The 24,427-nt window shown below is 46.6% G+C and overlaps 1 protein-coding gene across 1 annotated transcript in view; it reads left to right on the top strand.

Moving 5' to 3' along the window:
• The window catches only part of LOC139577547 (VWFA and cache domain-containing protein 1), an 83,269-nt gene extending 58,842 nt beyond the window's left edge, over window positions 1-24,427 (top strand). The window contains exons 9-26 of the mRNA XM_071404601.1: window positions 500-733; window positions 1,275-1,424; window positions 3,111-3,234; window positions 3,491-3,608; window positions 8,108-8,276; window positions 8,475-8,617; window positions 9,110-9,291; window positions 10,138-10,248; window positions 10,833-10,955; window positions 12,022-12,238; window positions 12,571-12,731; window positions 12,956-13,042; window positions 16,649-16,765; window positions 17,302-17,453; window positions 17,857-18,018; window positions 18,428-18,505; window positions 19,659-19,760; window positions 21,449-24,427. Of these exons, the coding sequence (XP_071260702.1) occupies window positions 500-733; window positions 1,275-1,424; window positions 3,111-3,234; window positions 3,491-3,608; window positions 8,108-8,276; window positions 8,475-8,617; window positions 9,110-9,291; window positions 10,138-10,248; window positions 10,833-10,955; window positions 12,022-12,238; window positions 12,571-12,731; window positions 12,956-13,042; window positions 16,649-16,765; window positions 17,302-17,453; window positions 17,857-18,018; window positions 18,428-18,505; window positions 19,659-19,760; window positions 21,449-21,690 (2,672 nt within the window). The 3' untranslated portion in view covers window positions 21,691-24,427. The remainder of the gene's footprint in view (window positions 1-499; window positions 734-1,274; window positions 1,425-3,110; window positions 3,235-3,490; window positions 3,609-8,107; window positions 8,277-8,474; window positions 8,618-9,109; window positions 9,292-10,137; window positions 10,249-10,832; window positions 10,956-12,021; window positions 12,239-12,570; window positions 12,732-12,955; window positions 13,043-16,648; window positions 16,766-17,301; window positions 17,454-17,856; window positions 18,019-18,427; window positions 18,506-19,658; window positions 19,761-21,448) is intronic.

The raw sequence follows: 24,427 nt of genomic DNA, 5'->3' as shown, positions 1-24,427 counted from the left end.
TTCATGGAGTTTTGCAGAGAACGCCAAACGTCCGTCTACAACCAAGCTGGCTCTGATGTCCAGTTTGACCCTGCGGTCCACACATGCCTGGCTATATTGACTTGAATCCTTTTACATTCCCATGTGTCTTATCATCTGATCAGACCAGGGCCCTAAGCATAAGGCTTGACCCCCCCCCCCCCCCCTTTAATCCAATCGGTGATATGGCTGGCATGCATGCGTTTAAACCCTGTGCCCGGTGACAGCTGTCGGGCCAGCCATGTTGGAGAGGTCGTTCTAGTCTGTCCTCTATGATAAAGGAATATGCTGGGGGACTTATGCGTGCTTTTCCTACGTTGACGTCAATACATTCAGGAGGATCTCCTAGGCGGCTGCTTTATGCCCCCCATTGAGAACGATCGGGATGACTGAGTAGGCGTGTCAGTGTATCAACGAATCATATTGCTTTGAGTCATGAAGCCGCAAAAATGATAACAAATCTCTCTCCCCTCCTCCACAGAGGGTGTGACCGGTCTGAAGGAGCTAGCGTTCCTGCGCGACCTGGCGGAGCAGAACTCGCTGAAGTACGGCGTGCCCGACCGCTCGGCGCTGCCGGTGGTGAAGGGGAGCATGATGGTCCTGAACCAGCTCAGTAACCTGGAGACCACCGTGGGACGCTTCTACATCAACCTGCCCAACCGCATGATCGACCTGGCCCGCTTCAGCCTGTCCTACCAGGACGCCATGGGAGACGGTGGGTTAGCAACTGGTCCTAGATCAGTTTGTTTTAGTGGCTCACAGTTAACGTTTGGTTTATAAAATCTGACCCCAAGCGCATGATTGACTTTGTCCGCTTCCGTACCAGGAGCCCATAGGAGACTGTGGGTTTATATACTGATCTAGGGCCAGTCTTACTGTTGGTCATTATGGTTAAGGTTAGAGCTAGGGTACAGTGATCGGATCCTAAATCAGTGTTAACAAATATATGCTATACCAGTTCTGTTTTGGCCTGCCCTACCAGGACCCCATGGGAGACGGGGGTTCCTAACAACTGGTCCTGGGCCAGTTTCTGTTAAGTTAAATCAAGAAAATGGGCGTTGTATTTTTTTAGGTTATAGTTGACCTAAAAACTGGTCTGGGACCAGATGTGCTCTTACGTGCGCATAATGGAGCTATGGTACAGAGAGCTGCTGATCAGTGGTAAAGAAGGATTTATGAACAGAATCGGATAGATTTTCGGCTCTCGGTCATAAATCAGTGCGGTTGTTTAACGATCTGTGTCTTCCACCCTGCAGGTTTCATCATGACGGCGAGCCGGCCATGTTACTTTGGCAACCTGTTGCTAGGCGTGGTGGGAGTAGACGTGAACCTGGCCTACATTCTCGAGGACGTCACCTACCACCAGGATTCCTTGGCCTCCTACACCTTCCTCATAGACAACAAAGGTACCTTACCTATCTCTCTCTTCTACTGACATTTTACTTTATGTTCGTGTTCTTGTCTTTTATTATTTCTTGTTTTGTCGGGCGACGAATACCATGTGTATCCCTTACGTACGACTAATACAACTTGAAGCTCTTTCCTCGCACTAACACACACACACAACTTCTGCATAGGCTCAGAAAAACCTGGTATGTAGTTAATACAACTCCTACTGGAGCAATTATTCTCACGGAGAACAGGTTCCGTTGGCAAGTCCCGTCTCAGCCCTCTAGTCATCCCAGGACAGATGGCATTGGCTCTTCAGAGCCCTGACTGACTGGGAGGTCCAGTAGAAATATGAAAGTGGCACGGCCGCCGGGTCTGAGTGAGGCAGGTCAGCAGGCCTGAGAGGGAAAGTCATTAAGTTTACACCCCATTAGGGGAACTACCTGGCTGTGACACACCAGACTGACAGACCCACTGACAGGCCGTGAGGTGACATCACCAGGGCAGGGCTGTCCAGGGTAACAGTGGTTCTGTTCACACACAGAGAGACTGAGTCAGGGGCGAGAGGTGGAGTTTTGGCTCGCTACTTCTCTGCCACTCATTTTAGGCTTGCCTTTAGAGAGGCTTAGTGTCACCAAAGGCTGCATTTAAGAGGTAGTTTTTGCGAATGCTTTTCAAATAAAGGAGGATGTTTCCTTGGCTGGCCAGGGAAGGTTAGGTTTTTGTAAACAATCTGAATGGCTGGCAGTATTGTTATTGTAATGGGTATGTTGTCAGATGACGGCTTGTTGCAGCATGGTACTTATTACACTGTCATTCGATGAACAAACCACGATTTAATGAAGCTATTAAAGTTGTTAGGTGTGTTCTGACTAATAGGCCACTCAATTAGACAGAAGGTAGACAGTTCAGTGGAGAGTTGAATGATGCTGTAATGTTAATTGACTGTTATAGTGTGGAGGTAATGAGGTCAGATGAGTGTTTCTCCTCTCTCCTCACCCCCCCCCCCTCCCCTCTCTCCTTCATCTCATTCTCTCTCCCCCTCTCCATCTCTTTCTCCGCCTCCATCTCTTTCTCTCCCCCTCTCTTTCGTCTGTCTCTCTCTCTCCCCCTCTCTTTCATCTGTGTCTCTCTCTAGCCCTCTCTTTCATCTGTGTCTCTCTCTAGCCCTCTCTTTCATCTGTGTCTCTCTCTAGCCCTCTCTTTCATCCGTGTTTCTCTCTCCCCCTCTCCTTCATTTCTCTCTCCCCCTTTCCTTCATTTCTCTCTCCCCCTTTCCTTCATCTCTCTCTCTCCCCCTCTCCTTCATCTCTCTCTCCCCCTCTCCTTCATCTCTTTGTGTCTGTGTCTCTGTCTGTCTCTCTGTCTGTCAGAGAGAACCTGCTCCATCCGGCTGGCTGCTAGAAACAGACAGCCGTAGAACTGGCACTAGGCCAAGCCGTTTGTTTACCCTCATTAAAGTACAACCCCTCCCCCCCATTCCCTCCTCCCTCGTAAGGGCTCTCACTCTTCCATTGCTTACTGTTACTGCTGCTCTGAGCTCACTGGTGTCTGCCTGGAGAATGGTTAGGGACCACAGCAGTAGGGGAGGTTTGGCCTTGCCTTGCCCAGGGAGTAGTAAGCTTGCCCCTGGGGTAAGGTGTGTTTCGATCCTGTGAAGATCCCCTGACACCGCTGTTCTCCTGTTGTTTTTGGTTAACCAGGTTACACCCTGATGCACCCGTCCCTCACACGGCCCTACCTGATGACCGAGCCTCCGCTGCACACTGACATCATCCACTATGAAAACATCCCAGGGTTCCCCGTAGTACGGGACAACATACTCCGGTGAGTTAGGGTATAGGGGGCTATGACCAAGAGGTGCGGTTTCATCAGTTTCGTGTAGATGCTGGAAACTCGAGGTGGGCTACTAATGTAGTTGGATGCCTTTTCATCCGCTCTCTGTTATAGCAATCTTTATTTACATATTGTAATCTGAGGCGTTTTTTTTTTAACGGACTGCAATTCACGCTCGGTGTTATCGTACAGACAGCGTTAATTGTTTTTGCTAACGCTAACCCTCCTGCTCCCTGTGTCGCTCCAGTCTGCCGCTGGGCAGTCAGGTGATAGCTGTGCCAACCAACTCCTCTCTGTCCTGGCACACCAACCGGCTACGAGACCCCAGCAGGGAGGCCTACAACGTCAGCTACGCATGGAAACTGGTACGAGGGCACTGCCGTCGCTCACCGCCCGTCTCCGTTTAACTCTGACTCCGTATATCTCCTCTCTAGAGGTCTCTTTTCTCTTTCTCTCCCCCCTGTCCCTCTCTCTCTCTTTCTTTCTTCTCCCTTTCTTTCTTCTCCCCTCTCAATAATAGAGCAAGCCAACAATGCAATGCTGCGTCTTTGTTTTCTCTTCCTCCAGCTCCAATTAGCCGAATTTTCATCTTAATAGTGGCCTTTTAAATATTTTTTATTACTTGGCCCAAGCATTAGAGGGGCAATTGCAGTGTTATGGACATTACGTTGCAAAATCACAACTTTAATGCCTCACAGAATGGACAAACAACATATAAATGAAACTCTTGATGGCTTTAGTAACCCTTGGGCGGAGTGTATACCCAAGAAAGCGGACTTCTAAATATTGGCATGTTGGAGAAATAAAGAAAATAAGAGGGGTTATGGATGTTACATGAAATTGACATGCTTTTTGGGGAGACTGAATATATTAGCAGAAGTCTGTTTAGTTTCTAAGTCGTAGGTCAAAACGTGGATAGTTTCGAAGGAAAGGCTTGGCTGAACACAAAAATTATAATTTTGAAAATATTATTTCCATTATTAATTTTGAGTCTATCCGAACACATTTGTTGTCATTTGGAATGTTTTTAAATATGTCACCAGAAGGGCATAGTGCCTTACGATTGCATAATTACAGATATTACAGCCCGAATAGTACAAACTGGTTGAATCAACGTTGTTTCAACGTAATTTGTCAATGTATTGTGACGTGGCTTCTACGTGGAAAATACATTGGATTTGACAAAAAGGCATCAACGTAAACTGTTTTGAGTGTGAAATTTCAACCACAGGATTGTCATCATTGTAACCAGGTTCTAAAACTATATTTTTGGTCCACCAGCCACTGTCAGGTAGATTTAAAAATCTCCAACCACTCAAATTGTTTAACAGACATAATATTTTCCCCCCGCTAAAATTACACTAACAAAACACACAAAAACAGATGAGCATGCGTTGTAATGTTTCTAAAACAATAAATGTATTACTAGTAAGAAGTAATGTGGTATATTGTTTCCTTTTTTTTTTTTTTGCGACCTCAGCCATTTAACCAAAATATCACAAATTAGATAAAAATGTTCACCTGCACCTTTAAGGGCGGGAGGTTACCTGGTAACACGGCTTGGGAGTCATGTGCCTATGAGATGGAGTCTGACTAAAAGCTGCGTTGTCTTATCTTCGCTAGCAGTTGAAACTCAAACATTGAAAAACAACCTGGCTTGTGAACAAACAATGTCAATTAGCCAAGAAGCACAAGGACAAAGTCTCACTTCAGTAGACTTTAATTTCAAGAAAAGTAGACCAACTGTCATGCCTGTGCACAGCGCTTCTAAAAACCAATCTTTCAATCAGCTCTTCACGTGCGCACAACCTAGCCAGGCAGTGTTGCAGCTTGAGGTGGGATAGGCTATAGGATTCGTAGTTCTTTTGACGTTGTGCGATTCATTTACCGGCTGTGAAACAAAACGGCAGAAATACTTTGAAAACAGCTACTACGGCATTTATTTGACTATACATGGTAATCATACTTGACTATTTTTTTTATTCACAAGTGTGAGTGAAATGCTCGCACTGTGGAGTCCTGACGACCCGCCAACGTGGCCGGCTGGTAAAATGGACATCTTACCCCTGGTGTTAATTTTAAGCCCTGATTGTAACCAAAACCTTATACGAAATATGTTGAATGTGTACCTTTGAAACAACGTCAGATCTTCAACGTTACCTCCACTATCAGAAATAGACTATAGGCTGGGCAGCACCTCCTACTGGAGATTTGATCCATCTACAGCTATTCGTTTGGTCTCCCATCCAGGGTTTAAAACCAAACCTGGTTAGCTTTATTTGTCACTGACTACTACCAATGTGCTATGGTGAGGATGATTATTGAGAGATCTCTTGTCTAAATACACTGAGTGTACAAAACATTAAGAACACCTTCCTAATATTGTGTTGCATCCAGAGTGACATTTTATGTATTTCCCAAGCTAAAGCAGATATCATACAGCAGGTTTTTAAAGGACACAAGAGTTTAGTCTGCTTCGTGTTTTCATTTTTGCCGTTGAAAAATATCACGATACTGGTATCGTCACAGCCCTAGTCAAAGTTCTGTGGAGATCTTCACAAATAATATAATAATCTGTGCAGAATCTCGAACAGCACTGATCACTTGCACTATGTACTTTTTTATGTCATCTCAACTGCAATCCATGTCGTTTGGTTGTGCTATTAGATGAAGCACAGTGGTAACACATTTAAGTTGTATGAATACAAAATGTCTGACATTAGATTCCCATTTGATCTTTTTTTGTGCTTCTAAATGGCTGAAAGCGCAGTGGTAATACACTTCGATGACCACTAAACAAGCAATCAGACATTGCTTTTCCATTGGAATTTGGTTGTGCTTTCAGATGGTTGAAATCATAGTGTGATAACACATTGGGAATTCAACAAACTTCTGGTGGTCTTTTTGAGCGAATACAGGTTGAAATCTCATTTGAACAACTCAAACGAACATTAGCAAAATGTCCATGTTGAAATGTGGTGTGACCAGTGGAATACAAGACCAAGACTCCCCCTTGTTATGTATATCAAAATGAACCTTTACCAGTTGAATGTAGACACAAATGTATGAATATATTAAACATTTTATGAAATATTGTAAAAAAAAAATATATATATATATATATATCAACAATTTACATGTGCCTATACTGCCGATCCACTTTTCTGGACACTGGATTTTAAAAAGACACTCCAGGACTATTCACAGAAACAACAAACACTTCTCTTTCTATCTAAAGAAAACAGTGCCGTGTATGAGAAATGCATTTCAGTGTATGTTTTCTAAGAGAATCTTCGCTAGAACACATAATTTAAGAGATCAACAATTGCTTCAGTAAAAGTATGAAGAATACATCTCAGAACAAGCACACAAAATGTGGTGAATGCACAAGCTTCCGAAGCTAAGATATGATCCGTCACGTCCACAACCGTTATGGATGTTAAGGGCACCAGAATGCCGGGAAAATAAGAAAAAAAAGGATACTGACAATGAAAGGAAAAACAAATTATAGACCATAAAACCTTGATCAAAGTTAGCTTTACAGAGAATTTCAAGAGCTGAAAAACATTTCCTGAAAAAACAGTATGAATGTTACATTGCCTGTCCCAGCCACCCCTCTATCTTTACAGGACCGTGGAACACGCAAACAAAACTCAACACTTCAATTTGGTCTGTATTGTATCAATAACATCAACTTCATAACTAAAAGTGGGGCACAGCTGTGAGTGGAAAAATGAGCTCTTTTCTAAATGTCATGAATGTAATGGGGCGGCAGGTAGCCTAAATGGTTAGAGCGTTGGGCCAGTAACCGAAAGGTTGCTCGATCGAATCCCCGAGCTGACAAGGCAGTTAGCGAATCCCCTGAACAAGGCAGTTAACCCACTGTTCCTAGGCTGTCATTGTAAATAAGAATTTGTTCTTAACTGACTTGCTTAGTTAAATAAAGGTAAAATGGTCAAAATTCATGCAATTTCCTACAGCATACGGGTAATTATAAAAGTGGTTTCATTTGGAAATTACTAACTTTATTTGATCATGCTCAGGTTGACCTTCCTGTCTCTATATTTTTTGTCAAGGTCAGCGTGAAAAGGATAACTTTGCTTAGGAATGTCTTGTTGTACCAGAGATCCTAAACGGTTCTGGTGTGCCGCAGCCTCCCAGACAGATCCACTCCACGTGGTTCATTGAAAATGTGGACGAGGCCAGGCGAGTCGTACGCGGCAGTCGCTCTTGTCTGTTGCTGGCGCCGTCGTTACGCACAGCACATTTCTCTTTCTCATTGGCAGCAGTGCTGGGAAAGGACCGCCTGTTCGCGTGTGTGTACACTCGTGCGGCAGGGTCATAAAACACTCGCGGTGACATCTGACGGTAAACACACTTGAGGAGAAGCCGGACAGGAGTAGGAGTGTGTGTCATGTCTGAGTTCTAGAGTTTCTAAACCACAAGTTCAGATCAGTCGTATCTTATCAATGGATTGTACAAATCTCATAGGAAAATGTTTTTTTTTTAAACTTTATTGAACTAGGTAATTCGGTTAAGAACAAATTCTTATTTACAATGATGGCCTACCGGGGAACGGTGGGTTAACTGCCTTGTTCAGTGGCAGAAACAGTTTTTTTTTTACTTTGTCAGCTCGGGGATTCGTACCAGCAACCTTCCGGTTACTGGCCCAACGCTCTAACCACTAGGCTACCAAGCTGTGCCTCTGCTCTGTACGTCTCTATTCTAAGTCGAAGCTCCTACACAAAACGGCCATCCTGTTCTCCCTCCACCTCTCTCCGTCCCACCCGGTGTCTATATTACACTGCTGTGTCTGTGCACCAGGGATGGCCCCGTTAACACATGAACACCTTCCTCTCCCCAGGTCCAGGACACATCGTTCATCCTGTGCATAGTGTACGTCCAGCCAGAGATCCCAGTGAAACACCTGAAGAACCTGAACACTGCTCCCAGCTCCAAGCTGCTCTATCACCGTCTGGACCTGCTGGGACAGCCCTCCTCCTGTCTGCACTTCAAACAGCTGGCCACCGTCGGTAAGAACCAAGGCTAAGGCCATACAGTCAATGACTGGGGCAGAGGAACCCAGGCTAGAGGCAGAGGTTGCATTTGAAAGATGATGCCGGCGGCTGTTTTTAGCGTTCTTTGTCTCACAGCTTGCTAATGTTTGTAGAACTGTAAGTCGTTATTCATTTTTGTCTCTCTCTCCCTCTCTCTCTCTCACCGTCTCTCAGAGAGCCCTACGGTGATGCTGTCTGCAGGGAGTTTCTCCTCTCCCTACGAGCACCTCAGTCAGCCAGAGACCAAACGCATGGTGGAACACTACACAGCCTACCTCAGTGACAACACACGCCTCATAGCCAACCCTGGCCTTAAGGTACACACACACACACACACACCAAGTTATGTAAAGGTATTGGTAAATGGGGGGGAAACGGTGAAGTTCCTGTCAATATGCTAGTCGTTTAACAGTAGGGACCGCCTTAGAGCGATGCGGCGGCAGTATCGAGACGCCATCAAACAGACATCTTCCCGGGAAAGACTCGAGAGCCAGCGCACACTAGCGAAAGCCACCAAAAGAAAGGAAATTAACTGCCGCTCAAGTCTCTTTCTTACACTTCTCTCTGTGTCTTTAAGGAGAAGCTGGAGAAAAGCTCCATGTTTTTGGCAAGCTGTGTGCATAGCGTTCTCAGCCCCTCTCTGTAACGGGGTGGGGGGAGAGACTGAGAGACTCTCGGTAAAGGGTGAGGGGGGAGAAGAGTATCTGAGATCCTGAGCCGGGCTTAAAGAGAGAGCTCGGCTCCTCTCCTCTCTTCCCAGGCCCATCTAAACGAAACCCTGCCATGTCCCTCTTTGTCCCCCCCTGCAGTCGTCGGTCAGGAACGAGGTGATGGCGACCAGTCACGTCACAGATGAATGGATGACACTCATGGAGATGAGTAGCCTCAACTGCTACATTGTGCGCCGTTACATAGCAACGCCCAATGGGGTGCTGCGGATTTACCCCGGCTCGCTAATGGACAAAGCCTTCGACCCAACCCGGAGACAATGGTGAGGTTTATTAAGGGGGGTGGGGGGGGCTGCTTTGAAATAATTCTAGACTCCTAGAGAGGGATAGAAAGTTATGTCCTACTGCACAGCGTTTTGGCCCGGCTTAGTACACAACTTTCTCTGTTTTCAGTTAAAATGATTGAATTTGTACGGAAAAGTTTGAATCTACTAAAACCCTGCGTTTCACACTTTTCATTTTGCACGGCAGTTGTAGAGTAGGCCGTTTCTATATTTTCACCCTGGAATGTTCCGGTAGGAATGTTTGTCAGTCAACTTTTCTTCCCCTCTTTATTTTCCCACGTCTTCAGTTAGTACGGAACCCACCATGTATCGTCGTGGAATTAGCATGTCGCATCAACTTGTTTGTTTTGACCTGACCCTGCCCGCCAACCTCCTTAACTGACCTTTGATCCATACAGGTACCAGCACGCTGTAGCCAACCCAGGCCTCATCACCTTCACTGACCTTTGACCTATACAGGTACCAGCACGCTGTAGCCAACCCAGGCCTCATCACCTTCACTGACCTTTGACCCATACAGGTACCTGTACGCTGTAGCCAACCCAGGCCTCATCACCTTCACTGACCTTTGACCCATACAGGTACCAGCACGCTGTAGCCAACCCTGGCCTCATCGCCTTCACTGACCTTTGACCCATACAGGTACCAGCACGCTGTAGCCAACCCAGGCCTCATCACCTTCACTGACCTTTGACCCATACAGGTACCAGCACGCTGTAGCCAACCCAGGCCTCATCACCTTCACTGACCTTTGACCAATACAGGTACCTGTACGCTGTAGCCAACCCTGGCCTCATCGCCTTCACTGACCTTTGACCCATACAGGTACCAGCACGCTGTAGCCAATCCAGGCCTCATCACCTTCACTGGGCCTTACCTGGATGTGGGCGGGGCTGGCTACGTGGTCACCATCAGCCACACCATCCACGCCTCAAGGTACTTTGTTTTGGGCCCTTCAAAGAATTACACGATACAGTGAAAAATAGCGCGTCGGCATTTCAAGCTGTACAAGTGGCCTGCACATAAAGGCGCAGTGTGAAATGGCGTCCAGAGACTGAAGTTTTATTAGTTCATCTGCATGTGTAGTTACTGTGTAATCTCTGTGAAGGCTGTAGACTGGAGGCAACGCTAACACAGGCTGCATGTTAAGATGTGTATTTATATTCTGTTTATCTTTAAGACACACACACACACACACACACACACACACACACACACACACACACAGCTCTGATAATGCAGGCGCAGTGTGTGTAGGTGTGTGTGAGCGTGAGCACATGTGGTTGGTATCACCTTAATTGGGGAGGCCGGGCTCACGGTAATGGCTGGGGGCGGAATATGTGGAACGGTATCAAACACATTCGCGCCGTCCCAGACACATTGTGAGCCGTCCTCCCCTCAGCAGCCTTCACTGGTTTGTGGGGGTAGGTTTGCATCCACAAGCAGGGAAGGGAGGTAGAGAACATGAAATGTGTACCGTTTTTAATAACTGTTCTCTCCTCTCCGGTCTCTCGGTGCAGTTCTCAGATGGCCTCAGGGTATGCGGTAGCCGTGATGGGCATAGACTTCACCCTGCGTTACTTGTACAAGGTTCTGCTGGACCTGCTACCCATCTGCAACCAGGACAAGGGCAACAAGATCCGGTACGTCATTCTTTGAGGGCTCCTTCTCTCCCGTCGTTAAAGGTTTGCGGCTATGCCTGATAGGGCTGCTGAGGGATGACCCACTGGTGGCTTTGTTTTTTTAAGACTCTGAATCAAGCGAATCTGATTTGAATGGCTCGTAATACTTAGTTCGCCAGGATCCCAGCATGCCCTCTGCTCAGCGGGAGACACCATATGAAGAGACTGGCGGAAGTTCTCTGTTGTGGTCCAGAAATAAACTCTATGCTGGTTAGAAGAGGCGGAGAGGGAGGGAGGGAGAGAGAGAAATGGAGACAAAAGGAGATAAGCTGATTATAATTGCATTCCAGAGACATCCTGTTACGTTAGATGCTGCTGCATTCTCCCTCTCTCTCATTCTCTTTTCAGTCTCTTTCCCTCTCCCTCCTTTCCTCTCACTCCCTCCCTCTCTCGCTCTCCCTCCCTCTCTCTCCCTCCTTCTCCCTCCCTCTCTCTCCCCCATCCTCCCTCTTTCTATACCTCTCTCTCTCTCTCTCTGAGTCTTGGTGTTCAGTGGTTCATGTGTAACAGGATTAACCCAGGGTAAGAGGACTGGGGTCTGGCTGGGGTCGGTTGGCGTTGAATGGGTTTGGATCAGGCAATATGGGGTAATTTAGGGCTCAGGGGGACTTGGTTGGGGTTGATTTGTGTTTGGCTCAGGCAGGATGGGGTAATATGGGGCTCAGGAGGACAATAGAATGAGCTGAGCTGGAGTCTGGCCCATGTGGCGCTCTTTACCCCCAGATCCTGCTCTCTCTCCCTCGAACACCACCCCCCTCTCTCTTCTGACTTAACACTGCTCTCTCTCTACCACCCCCCCCTCTCTTCTGATTTAACCCTGTTCTCTCTCTCTACCACCCCTTCTCTTCTGACTTAACACGGTTCTCTGCCTTCTACATCCACTCTGGGTTCTATTGTGTTGAAGTCAGATGGGTTTCAGTGGGCATGTGGTCCCGTTTTTTGGCTCAAGTGCGTTAAGTCAAATTCATTGTACTGTTCAGTAAAAGGAATGGTACTTGAACTGGAGTTTCTCTCTCTGTGTGTTTAGGTGTTTCATCATGGAGGACAGGGGTTACCTGGTGGCCCACCCCACCCTCATCGACCCGAAAGGCCACGCCCCCGCCGAACAGCAGCACATCACCCACAAGGAACCGCTGGTGGCCAACGACATCTTGAACCACCCCAACTTTGTCAAGAAGAACCTCTGCAACAGCTTCAGTGATCGTACAGTCCAGCGCTTCTACAAGTTCAACAGCAGTATCATTGTGAGTGGATGGGTTATGACGCGGTCACTGAGACTAGGTTAGCGACACAAACGGGAGAGTGCGAGCCCAGTTCGACTGCTAGATAGATGCACACTGTGTTGTCCTCGTAAAACCACTTTGTCCGGGCCGATTATTCTAACGTGTAATATTTATCAGTGTCATAGCCCCACCAAGTGGTGGGAAATAATATAGCAGGCGCACTGTTGCTTTCTCAGAAGAAAGAACAGCAAAATACTGTAGACCCTTGGTGCTTTCCTCGTAAGAGCCATTTGATAAACCATAGTATAGTAGCATATTTTCTTTCTCTCACTGTATCCATCGCCTTCACTCAGGGTGACCTGACCAACCTCGTCCACGGGAGCCACTGCTCCAAGTACCGTCTGACCCGTATCCCAGGGACCAACGCTTTCGCCGGCATCGTCAACGAGACGTGCGATTCGCTGGCTTTCTGTGCCTGCAGCACCGTGGACCGCCTCTGTCTCAACTGTCACAGGTCAGGACACGGTCACAGGACACAGAGTTGCAAAGGAGATGAGCTGCGGTGGTTTTCTTGTTACTATGAACGAGTGATTTATCTGTGTAAATAGTTGTATGAACAGGGTGGAATAGTACGCGTTACGTTATTTAAACTCTATCCATTTTCTTTTTGTTGAATCATCTCTGTAGATAATGCAATTCTTTTTGAAAAACGTTTTTAAAGTCTGACTTTTGCTGCAGGATGGAGCAGAATGAGTGTGAGTGTCCATGTGAGTGCCCCCTGGAGGTCAATGAATGTACTGGCAACCTTAGCTACGCTGAAAACAGGTGAGTGTTAGGCTCCATAATTATGGTCCTGTATTGCGTAGCCTACCACCAACAACAGTTACAGTCCTGCATGTTTAAAAAATAAAGAGATGTGTGTGTGTGTGTACTGTATATGTGCCAACTCTTTAGTGCCTGCATACTCTTTAGTGGCTGTTAGTCATCTTAGTCAACATCGTTCTACCAGGCTGTCTCTGTCATGATAATCAAATAGCTGTGATGATTGCTCAGGTACCCCAATGGTGGAACAAGCTTCCCCCGAATGTCAGGATACATCCCGAAAACCTACCTTTTCACAGTGTCTCTCTCCGCAAAAAAACAATTGTCTTTTGGTCAGTGCTAGCCTGGATCCCTGGGACGTCCCTACCCTAAACCCTTACCTAACCATTCCCCTGACCGTTTTACATGTCAACTTCAATGGGGTAAGGATATCCCAAGGATCCCGGATAGCATGGACCCTTGTCTTTTCCTGCTTGTACTGACTTTGCTGATAACTACTTTTACTGAGGTAAAATGTGCTTGCAGTGACTGTGATATGTGGTTATCTCACCTAGCTATCTTAAGATGAATGCACTTAACTGTACGTCGCTCTGTATATACAGTACAATCGGAAAGTATTCAGACCCCTTGACTTTTTCGAAATAGTTTTATGTTTACAGCTTTATTATTAAAAAAATGTCCCCCTCATCAATCTACACACAATACCCCATAATGACAAAGCAAAAACAGGTTTTTAAACATTTTTGGAAATGTATTAAAAAAATACTTTTAATATCACATTTACATAAGTATTCAGACCCTTTACTCAGTACTTTGTTGAAGCACCTTTGGAAGTGATTACAGCCTCGAGTCTTCTTTGGTATGACGCTATCTGCATGGCACACCTGTATTTGTGGAGTTTTTCCCCATTCCTCTCTGCATCCTCTCATGCTCTGTCAGGTTGGATGGGGAGCTGAGCGCTCTGGAGCAGGTTTTCATCAAGGATCTCTCTGTACTTTGCTCCGTTCATCTTTGCCTCGATCCTGACTAGTCTCCCACTCCCTGCCGCTGAAAAACATCCCCACAGCATGATGCTGCCGCCACCATACGCCACCGCAGGGATGGTAGCAGGTTTCCTCCAGACGTTGCGCTTGGCATTCAGGCCAAGGAGTTCAATCTTGGTTTCATCAAATCAAAGTGTATTTGTCATGTGTGCCGAATACAACAGGTACAGTGAAATGCTTACTTACAGGCTCTAACCAATAGTGCAAAAAAGGTATTGGGTGAACAATTTGTAGGTAAAGAAATAAAAACAACAGTAAAAAGACAGTGAAAAATAAAAGTAGCGAGGCTACATACAGACACCGGTTAGTCAGGCTGATTGAGGTAGTATGTACATGTAGATATGGTTAAAGTGACTATGCATATATGATGAACAGAGAGTAGCAGTAGCGTAAAAAGAGGGGCTGGCGGGTGGTGGGACACAATTCAGATAGCCCGGTTAGCCAATGTGTGGGAGCACTGGTTGGTTGGGCCAATTGAGGTAGTATGTACTTGAATGTATAGTTAAAGTGACTATGCATATATGATAAACAGAGTAGCAGCAGTGTAAAAGAGGGGTTGGGGGGGCACACAGTGCAAATAGTCCGGGTAGCCATTTGATTACCTGTTCAGGAGTCTTATGGCTTGGGGGTAAAAACTGTTGAGAAGCATTTTTGTCCTAGACTTGGCACTCTGGTACTGCTTGCCATGCGGTAGTAGAGAGAACAGTCTATGGCTGGGGTCTTTGACAATTTTTAGGGCCTTCCTCTGACACCAGAGAATCCTGTTTCTCATTCTCTGAGAGTCTTTAGGTGCATTTTGACAAACTCCAAGCGGGCTGTCATGCATTTTATTTGAGGAGAGGCTTCCGTCTGGCCACTCTACCATAATGGCCTGATTGGTGGAGTGCTGCAAAGGTGGTTGTCCTTCTGAAAGATTCTCCCATCTCCACAGAGGAACTCTAGAGCTCTGTCCGTGTGACCATTGGGTTCTTGGTCACCTCCCTGACCAAGGCCCTTCTCCACCGATTGCTCAGTTTGGCTTGGCGGCCAGCTCTTGGAAGACTCTTGGTGGTTCCAAACTTCTTCCATCTAAAAATGGTGGAGGCCACTGTGTTCTTGGGGCTGCAGCATTTTTTGGGGCCCCCTTCCCCAGATCTGTGCCATGACACAATCCTGTCTTAGAGCTCTACAGACAATTCCTTCATCCTCATGGCTTGGTTTTTGCTCTGACATGCACTGTCAACTGTGGGACCTTATATAGACAGGTGTGTTCCTTTCCAAATCATGTCCAATCAATTGCATTTACCACAGGTGGACTTCAATCAAGGATTATTTTTGTTGTTGTTGTACTTTTACCCTTTTTTCTCCCCAATTCCTTGATATCCAATTGGTAGTTACAGTCTTGTCCCATCTCTGCAACTCCCCTATGGACTCGGGAGAGGCCTTGGTCGAGATCCATGCGTCCTCTGAAACATAAACCTGCCAAAACTCCTTAACTCCTTCTTGACACACTCCTTGCTTAACCCAGAAGCCAGCCGCACCAATGTGTCGAAGGAAACACCGTACAACTGGCAACCCGGGGTCAGCTTGCAGGCGTACAGCCCGCCACAAGGAGTCGCTAGAGCACGATGGGATAAGGAAATCCCGGCCGGCCAAACCCCTAACCCGGACGACGCTGGACCAATTGTGCGCCGCCTCATCGGTCTCCCGGTCACGGCCGGCTGTGACACAGCCTGGGATCGAATCCGGGGCTGTAGTGAAGCCTCAAGCACTGCGATACAGGGCCGTAGACCACTGCGCCTCTCGGGAGGCCCGACTCCAATCAAGTTGCAGAAACATCTCAAGGATGATCAATGGAAACAGGATGCACCAGAGCTCAATTTCGAGTCTCATTGCAAAGGGTCTGAATACTTATGTAAATAAAGTAATTCCTGTTTTGGCTTTGTCATTATGGGGTATTGTGTGTATTTTGCTGGAAAAAAACACATATTTTATATATTTTTTTAGAATAAGGCTGTAACGTAACAAACAGTGGGGAAAGTCAAGGGGTCTAAATAGTTTCCAGAGGCACTGTTAAGCGTCTGTTATTTGACTAAATGTAATACACACACCGAGACCCCTGTCTTCAGTCAACCATTTCACTGTGTCTGCATCATTCCACTGACATACTCTACGTCTGGCTGGAGGGGGCTTTTTTGGGGGGGAAAGAAATGGAGGAATGTGTGGTGGATAGAGGGGGTGCGTAGTCGAGATCACCCACAAAGCTATCGTTCTGCGGACAGTCCGGCGTTCATGTGTCGTGTTCCCTCTTTTGACCTTCGCTCTATAATGTGAGATTCTCCCTCAGTTGAGCTGTTGAAAGCGGTAGCCTAAATGATAGTTGTACTGTCATTATCCCTTTTTTGTCTTTTCCGTTCACGGATTGAACTGTTTCGACCACGCCGTTTCTCCACTTCATTAGTGTCTTTTCATTATTTGGCTTGTAAATTGCTGCCGTGGACCACGCGGTCGCAACGCCAGAAACGTATGACCGGTGACCGCGTGGTCCACGGTCATCGTGGTCTGACCACGTGTGGTTGTTCTTTAGGAATCCAAGCTGCGAGGTGCACCAGGAGCCCCTGTCTCTGACGGTGATGGACTCCAGTCTGCAGGACACCCTGCCCCAGTGCATCAACACCCGCTGCAGCCAGCGCTTCACCAGCAGGTAGAGCACACGCAGGGGTTTAACACTCTATTTTGGTCGTCCGTCTGTAGATGCTCTACAGACCATCAGTAACGTTTCAACTAACGATCTACTAATTCTAAACTTAGCCTTTACCCTAGGTCTTATTTTTAAACCTTACCCTAAACCTAACCCTAACCTTAGCAAGCAGTTGCTTATCCACATATAGTCTGTTGCTTATCAACAAAGTTTGTTGATAGTATGGCCATTTTGTAGAACATTTACAGATGGACTGTCCCAAAGAAAGTGTGACCCATTACAGCCCACATCACCAACCTGGGGGAACGACAGGGGGAGGAAATACTGTACCGGAGAATAAACTCTTTCATTTATACCTCACCTTTTGTCGTCTGTCGGTATATAGATGGATTAAATCATGTAGTGACGCTGATTTTAGAAGAGCAACGTTTCAGATTACAAATCATTTCCAAAAATAGATTTGCTGAGATTAACTGTGAAGGAAATCCCTTGCACGTCATAGACTTTATTAACTCTGACCTTTACTCTGTGATCCTCAGTGACTGTTTTGGCGTGCTGGACTGTGAGTGGTGCATGGTGGACAGTGATGGGAAGACCCACCTGGAGAAGCCTTACTGTGCCTTGCAGAAAGAGTGCTTCGGGGGCATCGTGGGGGCCAAGAGCCCTTACATGGACAGCATGGGGATGCTGGGTGAGTACACATAACCTTGCTGTCACGAGGTCATGCAAACAGAATGAGCTAGACTTTGTGGAATGATTTTTGATTTCCCACAGCTATGTGATAGTCCTCCAAGAAGAATATTTAGTTAACTTTAAGGCTCGGACAGACCGGCAGAATTGTTGAGCATCTTACAGCCTGTAGTACTTGGCACCTCTGAAGAGAGTGTCGGAGGTCATTTAAAAACCTATTCTACATGTAGAAATGGGCGAACATGGCTGCCGTCAGTCGCCCACCGGCGGGTGGCCCCTATAACGCACCACGCTGACGGAAAATGAACGGCCCGCGCTGTGCAGACCGACAATTTGTCCGGTGAGTTTTCTCCTTTTATAGATGGAATGTAACCCTTCGCCCTTCTCTCCCCTCCCCCTTCCAGATGAAGAGGTGGTGTCTCTGAACATGATGAAGAGTGCCCCGGTTGGGCCGGTTGCCGGGGGTATTATGGGCTGTATCATGGTGCTGGTGTTGGCTGTCTACGCCTACAGACACCAGATCCACCGACGCTCACATCAACACATGTCCCCTCTGGCTGCACAGGGTAAGACACCGTGACATACTTAGGATGGCCGTCACCCAGAAACAACTGACTGTGTAGTTGGTGCATGCAAGTTGGACAACGTCGGTGACGCTAGTCGCCTTTTTGATTTTAGGTTTGATTCAAGTCTCATGCCTAGGAAATGTTATTGACATTCAAGACCACTTTGTGATTTGTCTAAGTCTGCTATGAAAGTACTCCCAACTCGAAGACCGTTATTGCGCCAATGTTGTCTGAGTGTCTTAGGTCTTAGTGTCGCTAGAGAAAGCTGCTACGGCTGCCGTGGGAATGATGTAAAATGAACGGCTGACCTTTCTAGACGCTGCAACATAGAGCCTCTTCTTAATGGTAGCATTGCTCATTATTAACACTGGCTAAAGAGAATCCATCGCTCTCTCCCTCCTTCCTACAGAGATGTCCGTCAGGATGTCTAACCTGGATAATGAGAGAGACGAGCGAGACGAGGACAGCCACGAAGACAGGGGGATCAGTAAGTACGCCATATACACCGAGTGGACAGAACGTTAGGAACGCCTTCCTAATATTGAGTTGCACCCCCTTTGGCCCTCAGAACAGCTTCAATTCTCGTCGGGGCGTGGACTCGACAAGGTGTCGAAAGAGTTCCGTAGGGATGCTGGCCCGTGTTGACTCCAACGCTTCCCACAGTTGTCATGTTGGCTGGATGTCCTTTGGGTGGTGGACCATTCTTGATACACACGGGAAACTGTTGAGTGTGAAAAACCCAGCAGCATTGCAGTTTTTGACAGGCGCCTGGCACCTACTACCATACCTCGTTCAAAGGCACTTAAATCTTTCGTCTTGCCCATTCACCCTCTGAATGGCACACAATCCAGGTTGCATTTGTCTCAAGGCTTAGAAACCTGTCTCCTCCCCATCATCTACACTGATTTGAAGTGGATTTAGCAAGTGACATCAATAAGGGATCATGGCTTTCACCTGGATTCACCTGGGTCAGTCTGTCCTAATGTTTTGTACACTCGGTGTAGATTAGTGTCCGTGTGCTTTACCTCAACAATGGGTTCCATTAATAATAAAAGTGTTCTGTAAGGTTGTGAGCCGTTGCAATCCTGAAAGGAACTCTTGGTGCACCCGTTAAAGGCACAATCCTTGATTAGTTTCTCGCTTGAAATTTTTATTTTTTATTTCACCTTTATTTAACCAGGTAGGCAAGTTGAGAACAAGTTCTCATTTACAATTGCAACCTGGCCAAGATAAAGCAAAGCAGTTCGACACATACAACAACACAGAGTTACACATGGAGTAAAACAAACATACAGTCGATAATACCGTAGAAAAATAAGTCTATATACAATGTGAGCAAATGAGGTGAGATAAGGGAGGTAAAGGCAAAAAAAAGGCCATGGTGGCGAAGTAAATACAATATAGAAAGTAAAACACTGGAATGGTAGATTTGCAGTGGAAGAATGTGCAAAGTAGAAATATAAATAATGGTGTGCAAAGGAGCAAAATAAATAAATACAGTAGGGGAAGAGGTAGTTGTTTGACTGCTAAACCGCTATAAATATTGCATATTGCACCTCTAACTTGATTTGACCTTGTGTTCGCTAACCTTTGCCCTTGAGTTGACCTGTATTGTTGCCTTGTTGTTCCTCGTCTTGCAGTCAGTAACACCCGGTTCATCGCGGCGGTCATCGAGAGACACACCCACAGCCCTGAACGCAGGAGGCGGTACTGGGGACGGTCAGGGACGGAGAGTGACCACGGTAAGACCACAAGACGACCACAGAGGAAACGGGGCACTGTACTCCCCTTAAAATCACACCCGTTCTGGTTAAACGGGGAGAAGAGTGGTACAACTCTGAAAACCCACATAGCAGATAGCACCCGCTGCCTTTGTTGTTCCCTCGCTTCCCCTCTGGAGACGAGTCTCTTTCTAGCTAGCGCCGGTTGTGTAACCACTGATCAGAGAGGGAAGTGAAGGAGGGAGAAGTGAAGGAGAGGCAGTTGAGAAACGGAGAGAGTGTGTAAGAAAGGGGGCGGAAGCGCTTCAGATCAAACGGCAAAGTGTTAAAAAGTTGCCGGTTCTTTTCCTCGGCTCAGTCGGAGGTGTCCTCCCACAGTCCACGCACTCACACAGCTGAAGGGTCTCTGTTACACTCTGAGAACACACACCACACTCACTCACAGTTTTAACACTCAAACACATTTTAACACTGTGTGTGTGTGTGGAAACACTGAGCTGGTATCTGTTGGTACACACGCCAGGGAATTGGAGGAGCATTTGGTGTTTGTTCGGGGTCAAGGATGTTGTCTAACAGCCTGCAGGCAAACAGACATCCTGCTATGGGCATTAGTAATTCAGCCTCTCTCTGTGTATTATGTCTTTGTGTAAGTTATTACCGCACTCCTGACCTTTTTCACATCCTCCGTTCCAGTCCCGGTCTCTGTTCTCTCACAAAAAACTGACGACAACAGCAGTAGCACTGTCTGAAATGACTTCTCATCAGGAGATGGCAGTAGTTGTGGGTAGGAGAGAGGAGTTATATAGTCTGTGTCTTTCCTCTCCCCCGGATCCTATTGAACTTCCCTCTGACTGTTTTCGGAGAACATTTTGAAAGCCCAAATCCCATTCAGAAGCTCTGCTAGCAAGTCTATATCAGTACCTCTCTGTTTTCGCTTCGATAGATCCCGATAGACGCCTACCATTGCCCATCATCCACTCCAATCTACCTTCCACTACACTCAGCAAGTTTCTCGTCTTTTGACCGTTCTAGTGTTTTCTAAGAGTTGATGTTTTCTCTTTGGAGTCTAAAAGGGCCTGAGGGCTTGCTGAGTGTTGGGCGTTTGGCAGTTTCAGAGGCAGAGATGAGATGTACGATGTTGCAACGCCAATAATCTGCGGGGATTCAGAGGAGAGATGGATGGAGGAATAGATAGAGGCGTTGAAGATGGAGGGATTGATTCAAACGTGTAGGCGACCCCCCCCCCCCACCCCTCTTGAATGCGCGCTCTTCCCCTCCACTGCGGGGGCACAAACTTTCCCTTAGCTCGCCCCTTCAAACCACCCCACGTGCAACGCACACCACTCGCTGCACATACAGCTCTCTTTCTCCAGAGCTTTCTACAGCGATTGAGATTTCACACGGATGTAATTAACGAGGCGTGGTGGCTAAGAATTGTGTTCCCTAGACTGTAATTATAGATCGCCGTAAGTATACTCTGGTGTGTAAAGTCTTGCTTATTTTCTTCAGACGTTTCTACTGCTCTGTCGTGGTACGCTGTTCAGATTACAGTAAGAGGCAGCGAAGCAATCGCAAGGCATCCAAGTTTGGGACACATCACTGTGCTTCTGTGTGCTTGTATCCGTGTCTGTGTTTTAGAATGTCTGTCTTGTTTGTATGTATGTATGTATGTAAATTGAATGTGTATTAACATGTGTTTGTCACATCAGGCTACAGCACCATGAGTCCTCAGGAGGACAGCGAGAACCCTCCCTGCAACAACGACCCCCTGTCGGCCGGCGTGGATGTGGGTAACCACGACGACGACCTGGACCTGGACACGCCCCCTCAGACGGCGGCGCTTCTCAGCCACAAGTTCCACCCGTACCGCCACCCCCCTTACCATCACCCGCTCCACACGCACCGCCTGCAGGCGGCCGTCACCGTGCACAGTGTGGACGCAGAGTGCTGATCCTAAACCTCCATTCCCCTCCCTTCCCCCCAGGCCTTGGCTCTCCTCCACCCCCACCGGCCCTCTTCCTCGACCTGGCTACGCCTCGCTACATTGGTGGGGCCCCTGACATGCAACGCTACCACTACCGTCACCTCCAGACTCCACCACCATGTAGGCTCCCACTGGGCCCAGCCAGGGTGAGGGGAGGTGGGCTGAGAGAGAATATGAGCAGACCCCCCCCCCCCTCTCCCGCTGGAAGTTTCCTTGGAAGATCATACACTGTAGGAGGAACACTAGCCTCTGTAGCCCAGCAGAGCTCCACTCAGAACGTGGGGGGGGGGATGAGACGCAGCTGCTGGCCTTATTCTAAAAGGGTCTGAACTTGTTTAAAAGTGTCAACAAAGGATCTCCCATGTTTAAGAAGACAACAATTAAAAAAAAAAAAGGAAGAATTAAAGGATTATTTTTCTACTATTTATTGAACCGGATTTGAGGTGGATCAGAGTAGAGACTGACCGTGTGGCTGGAGCTGAACTGAAAGGACTCTGGTCGCTAAGGTAACCAGAGTGGCTGATCATGGACCACAGTGAGCCTCTGCTGCACACTTCCCTCGCTTTCTGTCGAGGATGCATCGAGGAAGTGGTTATTCACGCTATCGTTTTGATTATTTTCAGTTGTGAAGATAAGCTCTTTGTGATGACTGGACGTGCTGAATACAAGACATTGAGAAACCCACCCACTTGTCTGAACTAGATGTCGTACTCCGATCACCTGGCCTACCATCAGTCACTGGGGCTGCTGTATGACTGAATAAGCAATTGGCATGCAAGGACCCTGGCAGAATGACTCGGACACAGGAAGTACAGTGCCCATGCTTTGGTGCCCTGTTATCTGCCTGAAAAGAAAGGTATAATGAGGCTTGGTGGAATTGGTTGGTCTGTCTTCGGACCTCACACTGGCATCTGGACCTGGTGGACCAAGCTATGGCTCTCTCTGTCTCTATGCCTGAGTGGGACCTATTAGTGTTGAACAGAGGTGTGTGGGTGTGTGTGTGTGAGAGAGCTGTTATGGCTGCATCCATTATTCTGTTCCTTTTGTGGTCAATTAATAAAAACAGTCTTCTGTACACACTGCTTGTGCTACAGTCATGGTGTGTGTGTGTGTGTACACTCTGCTTGTGCTACAGTCATGGTGTGTGTGTGTGTGTACACTCTGCTTGTGCTACAGTCATGGTGTGTGTGTGTGTGTACACTCTGCTTGTGCTACAGTCATGGTGTGTGTGTGTGTGTACACTCTGCTTGTGCTACAGTCATGGTGTGTGTGTGTGTGTACACTCTGCTTGTGCTACAGTCATGGTGTGTGTGTGTGTACACTCTGCTTGTGCTACAGTCATGGTGTGTGTGTGTGTGTACACTCTGCTTGTGCTACAGTCATGGTGTGTGTGTGTGTGTACACTCTGCTTGTGCTACAGTCATGGTGTGTGTGTGTGTGTACACACTGCTTGTGCTACAGTCATGGTGTGTGTGTGTGTACACACTGCTTGTGCGTGTGTTTGGTCTGATTGTAGGAAGGTGGTCAGAGCATCTCCATTGAAGGCATCTTTATATGTTTTAATTGTTTCCCCCTATGACTGTGTGCTTTTTTTCAGTCATGCGATCCATGGTTTAACTGTTCCAAATCAAGTCATCATGATATTCATTTAGTTTGGGTAAAGAATGTCTGTTTTTTTCTTCTTCTACTGAACGAATAGTATAAAGTGTACATATGTTAAAATAAATATCACAAATAGCTATTAATGTGTTGTTACACTCCATATGTCTATGTTGAAAATGAAATATTGTGTGCTCAAAATGATGCTCAGATATTTGAGTATATTTTGCTATTTTTCAGCACATGGTATGGATCTGACTATACGCTGCGATTTCGATGTTATTAGGTCTACCTTTCTTTAGGTCCATATTGGATGGAAAACAGACTGACATTGTGGTATTTTACACACTTAAGTTGGAGAGCAATCGTCTTTAAAAGCCTCGTATTTTTATTACACTTAGGGGTCCAAATGTCACGGAAGACAATATCAATTGACAGGAAGAGATTTCATTTGCGACTACATTGGAACTTTCTCCCTGTTCGTTGAGTTGAGTTAGTTCTAGACAGGTTATGGGTCAATTTAATTTCGATTAGAAATGTTTTACCCGGTTACTTCCTGCAATAGAATTGACCCCAATGTCGCCTAACCCTAAAGCTGACATTATGGGATGTTGTGGTACTCTCCTCTCGATGTAGTTAAAAGCAGTCATTTGATTTAGTCACAATTAGCATCTACTGTCCTCTTAACTACCACCACTGAAATCGTAGCACTGAACGTTACTCCTAACACGACACCGCTCTGGTGAATGTACTGATTCTGGAATGTCAGTGCATATTTCCTACTCAGGATGGTACCAAAGCATAAGTGGGTTTGGTTCTGGAAAAACATTTACTGAGTAGTGTTGCGAATAACTCTGTTTTTACATTAGTTTTTCTTTTTAGTTCCGTTGTAGTAATAACATTTTTAACAGGAGAGAGCATTAACAGTATTTACCAGCTGTTGTAAGCAAGTATAATTTTGTTTATACCGAACGCTATGAATTGTATTAATGTACTGAAGGAACTTCAATGTGTGTATATCATTCCTTTTTTCCCCAGTGTAACATATACAGTTATAATATGGAGATTTATTGCAATGTGAATGTGATAAAAAGTCAATTTTAAA

This window comes from Salvelinus alpinus, chromosome 6 (genome assembly GCF_045679555.1).
Source record: "Salvelinus alpinus chromosome 6, SLU_Salpinus.1, whole genome shotgun sequence".
NCBI lineage: Eukaryota > Metazoa > Chordata > Actinopteri > Salmoniformes > Salmonidae > Salvelinus > Salvelinus alpinus.
Note: the sequence above shows the minus strand (reverse complement) of the source record. Positions and strands in the feature narration are given on the sequence as shown.